This window comes from Triticum urartu, chromosome 3A (genome assembly GCF_056163025.1).
Source record: "Triticum urartu cultivar PI428250 chromosome 3A, HENAU_Tu73, whole genome shotgun sequence".
Lineage (NCBI taxonomy): Eukaryota > Viridiplantae > Streptophyta > Magnoliopsida > Poales > Poaceae > Triticum > Triticum urartu.
Genome location: NC_141875.1, coordinates 681,366,222 through 681,376,934, shown reverse-complemented (window position 1 = coordinate 681,376,934; position 10,713 = coordinate 681,366,222). Strand labels below are relative to the sequence as shown.

The window sequence follows — 10,713 nt, the reverse complement described above, 5'->3', positions numbered from 1 at the left end:
ATTCAGCGGGTGGTGTTATTTGAAGCCCGATTATGGATTTTTCCTTTGGTATTATTTCTGATCTGATCTAGAATTTGGTATGATGTATAACCATCAGTTCAGTACATGATTCCTTTATATCATTCCAAAGGATTAGCAATGAATAGCCTGTTTTCTCTTTCTTTTTTCTAAGAGGGGTGAAAGTTATCAACACGATTCACTAAAAATTGGCAGAAGATGTCATGAATATGTAAGTATGGGAAACTGCACTCTCTAGGTCTATTTATCTATGGTCTTGCTTCTTAATTCGATTTTATCCTGTATGGATTTTCAAAGCAGACATGAGTGTTATCCTTTGTGTTTATCATGCCTTCTTGACTGGTAAAAAACACATTCCATATGTTTGAATTTTAGTTGAGTAAATGAGCATGAGTAAAAATAAATTCAAACACACAAAAGCAAAAGCTTTGTCGTTTAGTTGATTAAGCATAAGATAGTTAATCATGGCAAACCAGGCAAAAATCAAAACAAGAAGGCGAACCCCACTCTCGACGGCGTGCCAAATGCCATAACAAACACCAGCAAACGAAAAAGAAGTCATGAGGCACTCTTCCGGGGCAATGAAGAGACAAGCATTACACATGCCTACAATACTTGCAACCCACGACACAAGGTCCATGTCGTTGAAGATGGAAAGCTCTCAAGGTCGCCGCCCCGACATCCACTGCTCCAACATGCCTTGTGCACTCAAATGATGTCGCTTCTGAGGTCGTCGCCCCTACATTGCCATTGAAGAGACGTGCGTTGCAAGTATTGTAGGCAAGTATTCAGGTGTCTTAATTAGTTCAGGAGTGTTGTTTCTACGGTCCCTTCTCCTGAAACTTGGCTTCTGAAGACTGACTCGTCAAGAATTTTTTCACACTATCTCTACTCCTAATGTCTCAGTCCGTACGTGGTTTCGTTCGCTCGTACCCTTCCCCTCCCATGAGAGGCCACCCCTCGATCCCATCCCACTTCCACCGATTTTTTTTTGATTTTTTTATTAACCGAGACAATCCCAAAGAAACCCTACAAATGCCAAACAATATTAACCGATGACATCCTTTCCAAACAATAATAACCTTTCCAAATAATACTTTCCATACACAACAGGAATCAAATATTAACCGATGGCATCCTTTCCAAACAATAATAACCTTTCCAAATAATACTTTCCATACACAATGGGAATCAAATATTAACCGATGGCATCCTTTCCAAACAATATTATCCTTTCCAAATAATACTTTCCATACACAACAGGAATCAAATCGCATCGCAATCGCAAACAGATATACAACGCCAATCAATCTTTCCGTTCTTTCCATCTTACACCTCCAATGCCCAAAAATAAAGCGACCAATCATACTCTGTCCATCTCACGCCTTCCATATACAACAACAAACCAATTTTCAAAACATTTCTGAGCGGGACGGGCGAGGCCTGTTTCTCCATGCTTCCAGGTCTCGGTTTGGGATCCTACCAGTTTGCCATTGGAGCGGGTGGGCGAGGCCTGTTTCTTTCAAAGTTTGCCATCGGAGCAGGAGGCACCGGTGCCGCCGCGGCTGCGAGCAACAGGTTAGCACCTACTGTTGTTCGACCGAGTTTAAACCATAGGGCAGTAAGTTGTGCACGCTTCACAATTTCCAACTTTACCTTTGTTGGTGAGTGCCGCAACTGTTCTTATGTAGTAGCCCCAACTGTTCATTATAGCTCCAGCGACGCACACATGGCCTTCTTATGTACGAGCGAGGCATCGAGCTGTTAGATTTAAGGAAAAAATGGTATTAGAATCGCTGTAAAAGAGGTAAATCTCTGCGATTAGAATCTATACTCCTGTTCTTGATATGTACAAATGCAAAGCTTCGATTGTCACAATTTTTATAGATGGCAGAGTGTGTAAATCACTTTTTAGTAAATCACCGGTTTTGTTCTACAATGCCATATGGAGATATACAGTAGTTCTCAACTGTTTTTCTAAGAACTCTTTCCTCAAATAGTATGCAAGGGGATGAAAAGGTTACTGCCCTGTTCCGATGAGCTCACAGATTTTAATGTGGCCCATTAAAACTCCTTGAGCTTCTTGCTGGACGTCGACTTCATCATTTCTAAAATATCTTCCAGACTTTGATGTTTGTCTCTTCAATGAACTAGGAACCCAGGTAGTGATGCCTCGCTGGGGTATTGGTGAGCATGTGATGAGTTTTTTGCACGTTTTATAACCTGATGAGTGCATTCAACAACATAAATCACTTCAGTAACAGGGGAAAATCAGCAAAACTAAAAACTATTTAAAAGCAGGAAGGAATAAATCCAATGCAAGCTTCCATTGTCACAGTTTTTATAGATGGTAGAGAGAGGGCGTAAATCACTTTTTAGTTAAGCAGGAAGGAATAAATCCAACATTTGTTGCATATATATGTTTAGTTATCACAAATATTGAGGGTTTAATCTCTGGCGCTTCCTTAGTGCTGAGTCATGGGCTTTCCAAGTAGTTGATGTTAATGGGTCTGAGATATTGTAGGTTAACGTATGTTAAATATACTAGATGGTACTTGTTGATCTGTTTTTCCAATGATAGTTGTCTGTGACAGTGATGTCCTCAAATGACTTGACCCCGTTTGGTTCTCGGTGGGAAAGGGTGAATCTTTATAAGCAACGCCGACAGCGACAAATGGAGGCAACAAATAACTTCCGACGCCCTCTTGGTGATATCACCAATGTTGATATACTCCCGAGCGAGGGTCCGGGTATATGGAATTTGAACAATATTGATATACCCCTGAGCGAGAATTTTCATCCGCTTGGTTATTTTCTCACGCCGTGCCCATCAAAAAAAGTAGACTTTCAGCGACCAGATTTGTAGCTTCTGTAATGGGGAGTGTGAATGTGTATCCATGGGGTGTATAAGAATACACAAATTCAAAAGGAATACATTTAGAATAGTCAAAACTGGAAATTGTGCATTGAACTGACCCTTTCTGCAAGGCTATGGCTGTCAGTTGCTTGACCCCTTCTTGCCCTCACATGGATGAAACCTTGCTTTGGTGGTGGAGGATTTTGATCAACAGCCATAGTAGTATTTCTTGAATCAGCTTCATCATCTTTTCTGAAACTACCACTCTCATCATTGGATTTATGTGCCTTGAAACACTTTGCTTCTGTGTCAGTCTGCACATTAAGATTCCAGTGAATTAGCAATTAGGACAGACGGGAGAAAGAACAATGATCACTTGCTCTCTGCATAAGCTGTGTTGTGGGCATTTTTCTTTATTACTAGAATATAACAAAAATATTGTAAACCTCCTTCTGGCCTGCCAAGTGAAACAACTATTAAACTGTCAATCGGCACAGCACAACTTTTATAAGGGGAACAAAAATGGCACTACTAAAATCAAATATCACATATGACAATAATGATAGCTTGCAGACCATCACGAATATGATGCCTGCTAAAATATCACAGTAGGTTATCATGTTTATACTCAATCTATACTGTACTCACTGGACGATTTTATACTCCCTCTTCAGTTATAAAAAAACACAGTACTCTGTATTCCCGAGTAGTCTCATTGCAAACAATAATATTACACGAAAATATCACAAATATATTAACTTTGATCTCTGTTAATAATTAGGAAGAAGGTCATTTCTACTGAAACCACAATGACAATGTCAATACACTGCAAATGCCAGTGAACCTGTAATCCCAGTCCACGTTGTCGGATGAGTGGAGGAAGGGGATGGGAGGGGGCGGCGGTGGGAGAGAGGGAGCCGGTTGTGCTTGCATCTGATCGCCGTCGGCGTGGACTGGCCGTAGTAGGCGTGGGCGGGGACGCCGGCGTGGGCGCGCACGAAGTGCTCAGGGCGGTCAGCGTGTACCGCCTCCGATTGTCGTCGGCTGTGTGCTCGGAGAAGAAGCCGCGGGAGGCGAGCAGGCGGAGGAGACACTCGAGGACGGACGGGTCCGGGTGGCCCGTCGGGAGCAACTCCGCGGCCAAGGGAGAGGAGTGGACTGGCCGCTGCCTGATCTCTCGATCTGCCACTTCTCTTTTCTGATGAGAACAGGGGAGGGGATGAGAGGGCGCGGCAGTGGGAGGTGAGGGCGGAGGCCGGCAGCTGCGGGGGTGAGGGCGGAGGCCGGCGACCAGCAAGGGTGAGGGCGGAGGCCGGCGGCCGGCGGCGATGCGGGGAAGAGGAGGGCGACACGGGCAGGGGAGTGGATGACGTTCAGAGAATGGACTGGCTGTGGAGTCAGTGGCGTAGCCACAGGGGGTGGCCAGGGTGGTCCATGGACCACCCTGGGATGCGGCCCATTACCTTGCTACAATATGTGAAAAAAGAGTTGGGTTAAGGCCCAAGTCCAACAAGTCACGAACAGGACCACGTCTACACGATCAGCTCGTTCGTTTCCTCTCCTTTTTAGCTCGTACAATCCTCTGAATTTTTTTTCTCGTCGCACGCTGAACCGCTGGAAGACTCAAACCGACGCAGGGCAACACAAGATTGGCCAATCTCAAAAATACAGAAGCCCTAGCGTCTAGCAAGACGGTGATCGCCGACCCGCGGCCAGCTGGCCGGCGGCACTAGCAAGACGCAGGGCGGAGGTAGACTATGCACCAGAGCCCGGAGGCCGCGCACAGCGCCGCATCGGTTAAGGAAGGAGCCCCACTTCTCCACGGACTTCACATCTCTTCTAATTCGAAGTATGATTTCCAAATCCCTTAGGTAAAATACAATTTCACCTTTATAGTTTGAACAAGTTTAGCCGTGAGTGCAAACTTTAAAGTTTTTCGCAACTTGGAATTGACAAGTTGAGCTCAATGATTACATGAGTTCATTTGAACTGATAATTGGTAAACTGAAATTCCTTTTATTGTATAATTGTTGAAAAATGAAGAGAACCGAAGACATTGCATCACATACATTAAGTGATATGCTTTCTTTAGAGTAAATGAGAATGTTATAATCAAGACTTTCCGGACAAATAAGGTGTGTTATTCCGACAAATAAGGTGTGTTATTTTCTTTTGGGCAAATTTAGGACCTAAACCATGATTTTTTGTGTGCTTTGCAAGACCCTATTAATATATGCTTTTGGGAAATCATATACCAGTATGTGCATATTTTGCATTCGTGGTACAAAAAAAGATGTTCATTGGACCACACTGACCTAAAATCCTAGCTACGCCACTGTGTGGAGGGATAATCCTCAGCTTCGTCGCCGCCTGCCAACAGCTTCTCGAGAAAAATTCTGGAGTGCTCAATGCCTTTTTTTAGATAGCTTGCCGGACATGGTTTTTAGTTGAATCGTCACTTTATATGTATATATTGTCAATTTGCCATTTTTAGTGGACTTCAATTTTTATACAATTGTGATCTTCCCCAAAATATGCTTGCCGGACTAAATTTAGCATGCATTATATTTATATAACTTCCCCAAAATATTTCAGAAGCCCGTGGCAACGCACGGGCATTCTACTAGTATCTTGTGTTACTGACAACTAAATTAACGACCCAAAGGAAAATAAGAACAAATTTGGGATTGATTAAACTAGATTTCTGAAAAAATACGAGTCCACTGCAGAGAGCTGAGCAGAAGTGCAGAACAGGATGAAGCCCCTTGTGGAAGTCGCGATTGTTGATGTATGCAGAAACACAAGGACCTTGCCGTGCAGAAAGATGGTGATCGCAGACTTGGGATGCTCCTCTGGCCCAAATGCGGTAGCACTGGTGTCGATCGCCCTCGAGACAACCCGCAACCACTTTCTTCAGTTGCAACACCCACCTCCGGAAGTCAGTCTACTCCTTAATGATCTCCCATACAATGACTTCAACGTAGTGGTGAAGAGCCTGGTTGTGCTCCGGCAAATCAACGAGCCTATTGTTGTAGCTGGTGTTGTACCAGGGTCATTCTACGAGAGGCTCTTCCCTAGCGGCTCCGTGCATCTTTTCTGTTCATCCAACAGCCTTCATTGGCTCTCAAAGGTATGAATTTTACACTGCTCCAGTAGCATTTGTCCCTTCGCTATCTGATCATTTCGAGGTACAGGCTCCTGAAGATTTAAGGATAAAACAAATCCCTGCATATGACATCGATGAGAATGTCAGGCATGAAAGACTCCCAGTGGTCGCTGGAGCTTATACACGACAATTCAGGAAAGATTTCACACTCTTCCTGAAGCTGAGAGGCAAGGAATTGGTCCCAGATAGCCGGATGGTTGTTTCCCTCGCAGGGAGGCGTTCAGATGAGCTAGTCACCGAAATCACTCACGTCTGGGGAACTACAGCTCAGATTTTAGGCGTCATGGCCTCAGAGGTAAATGCAAGACTTTACTTTTGTCATTTGCTAACGAGCATGTGAGTGTTTTGACTTCCTGGTTTTGTTTTTAGGACAGTGTGCCATTGCCGAAAAAGGGTTTCCCCCGCTTTGTATACAAAGCAACCAACCGAACCATACAGAGATAGATGCTGGGGCGGAAGCAGCACAGTCACGCCCAAAAGAAACGACAGAGAAAAAGCAAAAGAAACAAATGCCGACAATGGCGGATCAACAAAAACGAAGAAGCCTCGCGATCGCTGCGCCCACCGGGATCTTCCACTAGGCTCCAAGACTCCGAAGCGCCGGCACCTATCAACACCTCCAAGAAGGATCGTGACGACAACGACGCTGCTGCCAAGGGTTTCCCCCGGTACACAACGAGGCGAGAGGAAGGGTAGCCCTCGACGCCCTCCCGGAAGGTCAGGTGGCACCCACAGGCGCCATCGCGCCGGTGTCGGCCATGCCGACAAGGGTTTCCCCCGATCCCAACCCGCACCTCGGGCGCTCCGGATCCAGCCACCAAACCAACCACCACCATGCGCCAACGCAGTCATGAGCCCCCCACGCCGTCTCACCACGGCACCGCGAAGTGAGGACAGCGCGGCGAAGAATCTGGGTCGGGACTAGGGCATCAGCACCGTCGGCACGCGGGAGGGCCCCACCTTCACCGTCAGCGACGGTAGCCGTCCGGACGCAATAACAGGAGCACACCAGGCCCGTGGGCCCACAGGCCCGGCCGAGCCCTCGTGGGCCCGTAAAGCTCCCGCCTTCGCGCTGCTGCTGGCACGCCATCAGCGCCGACTCCCCATATCTGAGCCGTTCCTCCTCCTCACCGCGTCACAGACAACGAGGCCACACCGGGGGCCGGCCCGCTAGGACCCATATGGGGCCCGTCGGGCCCAGATCTGAGCCCGGGGCGCGATGTCGGCCACCCCGCACCACCACGCCGCCCCGCCGCCAAGGAGCAGCGCCGCCACCACGTCCGCCGCCGGCCCCCCCGCCGGGTCACCGGACCGCCGCCAAACCGAGCGACACCGCCGCCGCCCCCCTGCCCTGAGCCAGGAGGACATGCACGCGGGGAGAGGAGATCCTGTCGCCGCCGACATCCCCCGGGCCGGAGCCGGGGGCGCCCGCTGGCGACGGCAGGGGAGAGGAAGAGGATGCGAAGCCGAGGGGAGAGACGCAGGGGCCGCCCCGGCCGCCTCCCGGGGAGGCGGCGCGAAGGCGGAAGGAGGGGCTGGGAAGGAAGGGCGGGGAAGGGGGCGGATTCGGGCCGCGCGCCGGCGTGGGCGGCCGGATCCCGCCGGAGGCGGGCAGGGGAGGTGGCGGCGGCGAGGGTTTCGGGGTGGGAGCGAGTCGCGGGCTGGTTAAAGTTTTTCCATCGACAGTGTGCCATTGACAAAGCCAAGTTTGATTCTTTGTACATACCGGTATATGCACCTTCCCTTAAAGAGCTTAGGGAGATCATCCAAGAAGAGGGCTCCTTCTCAATCACAGAGATGCAGGTGCACGACCCTGCAAGCGGCATGGATAGCACGCTCCTCACCCCAAACAAGATAGCGAATTGTATGAGAGCTGCATTGGAGCCGATAATGGTCCAGCATTTTGAATTATCCGAAGAGGTCATGGATGAATTTGCGAGGACCACTGAAAGCACTTGAGCCTGCAAGGCAGCTCGCAAGTCAAGCAGACAAAAAAACCGATAGTTATGCTGGTTGTACCGCTCACCAAGGCATGACATGATAACGGCTGTGTTACCTCTTAGTTTGTATCATTCATCAATTCAAGACATCTATGTAAAAGTCAAAATCAAACTCAATGGGATTTCTGAGAGACGAAACAGAAAAATATCGTTTGTAATAATATTCCATTGGTTGAGCCAAGTATTTGTCTTTTTTTCTTTATCTCAAAATGCATTTGAGTATGATATTGAAGTTTTTGTGAGGTACAAGATATTCCCTTCCGTTCTTATATGTTAAAAATCATTCCTATATAAAAAATATTCAGTTTTACCATGATAATTTACCATTTTAATAATTTGCATCTCGATGGATTATTATTTTGAGCTCATATGCTATGCTTATTTATTATCTGGCTTCTTGATGTTTATGTATGCATTAGTTCTGCACTTGTTTGTGTCCATTGGCAAAGTCAAGCATTGGATCCAGGTTGAACGATTTACAATTACAAGTCTGCCAATCTATAATTTTATTTTATTTTGCCTCTGCTAGTTACAGGTTGTTAGTACAGTATCCTGATCTTGATTTGACCAACCTTTCCTTCCTATGGGCTAGTCCTCAAATTAAAAACTAGAAAGCTGGATGGGTTAATTAGCCTGGAAAATGTGAATCAAGGACAAGGTGAAACAAACTATGCTCACAACTCCGGTTTTCAGGTATATTATCTTCTTTCTCCTACGAACTAGGGGGCAAAGATTATTTCTCCGGTGCACTAATTCATTCTTGTGGAATAAGCAACGAGTCCTAGAAAAGCATTGTCCTGTCGACAAGTCTTATTTTGGTGATGCAAACCAGGCATCGTCATGTTTACACTAATGTCTAGACTGTTCCCCAATCCTCATCAGCTAGCTTTTGGACAGAGATGGTATATAATAATATTTCAGGGCGGACAAAAAGAGTGATTAAGGTGCCAGATGATGATCAACTGAGACGTGGCATGTGAACACCTACTACTTACCCTGCAAAAGCGGAAAAAGAACACTTGCTACTTTCAAGTCCGGAAGGCGTCAAGTAACCAACACTGCCTTACAGGTAAACTACAAGAGAAACTCTACCAGAGTTGCCACATTGGCCCCATCACTTTTTTTTTAAACGGTTAATTAACGAAAAATCGGGCTAAAACCTTCACAAACTGCCGAGCGGCACATACATGATACCCCATCTGTCATGAATAGTTCCCGAATGGTTCTCTGTAGACTATTCACATCTGAGTTTCTCTTTTTTATTTCTCGATGTATGTTTCGAATTTTGATCTGAAATTTTTAGGGGTTATCCTAATATGTGCTGTGAACATGCATGCTTTTTTTCAGATTTTTTCGCAATGTTTAAATTTGAATTTGAACCGCATGTCACCGTGCATGTCATCGTAGCGCATGCCACCTGATTCCTGTCCATCCCATACACCCCTCAACTAAGAGGGCCTCATCCAAGATACACTCTGAGGTCATCGTCATTACTTCTCCTCAATGAGCGTCATCACCCTCCCTAGTCTTCGAGTAAAGCGACTCCGACTTCGCCGAAGACGAACCTCAACCCAACCCTCACCGTAGAGGCTTTGAAACATAAGAAGAACCGTGCCAGACCCAGCCACCCACATCGAAGGCAGCAGAACTCCAACTTTGATGGAGAGGTCCGAAGGAGAAATATGCATGGTTGGCGCCGTGGAAGACAATCGAACAGACCACCTGCTGCATGTCATTGTTGCCGCAGGGCCCCACCGCCGCCATGCGCCACGCACGCCACAGCGCGCTCGCCGGAGGACAGAGACACCGGATCCGGTAGGCCCACGCCAGCGTGCTCCATCTTGACACTCCTCCACCGCGCAGCGCGAGCCATGGCCCCTCACACACTACCACAAGCGATGCCCACCACCGAAACCAACGAATATGGGCACGAGACCCTGATCCCCACTGCCACTGACTACTGTCAGGCCTGCTCACCCCAACACTCGGCCTGCCGGCGCCCAAGCCGCGGCGCCCCCGCAATAGATCAGTGACTCTAGGGCCCTCCACATGACTAGGACGCCAGCGACGAGCTCCCATGCGCACATCTGCGCCCTGCCCCTCAGTGCGCTTGCAAAACAGAGTCGTGTTGCCCCTGCGCTCCCCTGACGCGCCGTCCCAGCGCTACCTCGACTCGCCATGCCAAAGTTGACTCGTCGTGCCGCCCTGCCTGAGCTCCCGCTGAAGTGGTCATCCTGCGCTGCCCACCCCGAGCGAAAGGAGAAGGACCCCGCCGGCGCCAAGCCGCGCGGGCTTTGCCCGACGACGCCGTCCGACGGCAGCGAGGGAAGGTGTGGGTGGTGGGTTGACGTTGGTTGTGGCTAGGGTTCGCTCCTGGCCGCGCACGGGAGCGACCAGGGAGCGGGATATCAGAAGAGATATGACCTAGCCTGATCACTATAAGAACCACCAGTATGGCTATTTTTGCCCAAAATGGCATTGTAGCATAGTCGTCATCCCACCCTTGATCGCCATAATTTTTGGAATGTGCTCAAATCAAGCCTGCGAGTCTCCATATTTCAGGGTTGGGCGAGGGCACACCCTCGGTCCACCCAAATATTGGTGTGTCGGACATTTTACCATGCACACTCAATTATGTCGTCGCCCACATCCACGCGCTGCTTTCGGTTTGT

The 10,713-nt window shown here is 48.0% G+C and overlaps 1 protein-coding gene and 1 pseudogene across 1 annotated transcript; one reads left to right on the top strand and one right to left on the bottom strand.

Moving 5' to 3' along the window:
- Positions 1 to 1,209: 1,209 nt before the first annotated feature.
- On the bottom strand, positions 1,210 to 5,151 carry LOC125547193 (uncharacterized). The gene is made up of 5 exons (XM_048711174.2): positions 5,131 to 5,151; positions 3,720 to 4,319; positions 2,995 to 3,189; positions 1,675 to 2,241; positions 1,210 to 1,583 (listed from the first exon to the last, which is right to left on the bottom strand). Exons 1-4 carry the CDS (start codon positions 5,149 to 5,151, stop codon positions 2,161 to 2,163), a joined length of 897 nt encoding a protein of 298 aa, XP_048567131.2. The 3' UTR covers positions 1,210 to 1,583; positions 1,675 to 2,160.
- A 470-nt stretch (positions 5,152 to 5,621) lies between these two features.
- LOC125549199 (putative jasmonic acid carboxyl methyltransferase 2) lies at positions 5,622 to 8,077 on the top strand (annotated as a pseudogene).
- The last annotated feature ends 2,636 nt before the right edge of the window (positions 8,078 to 10,713 follow it).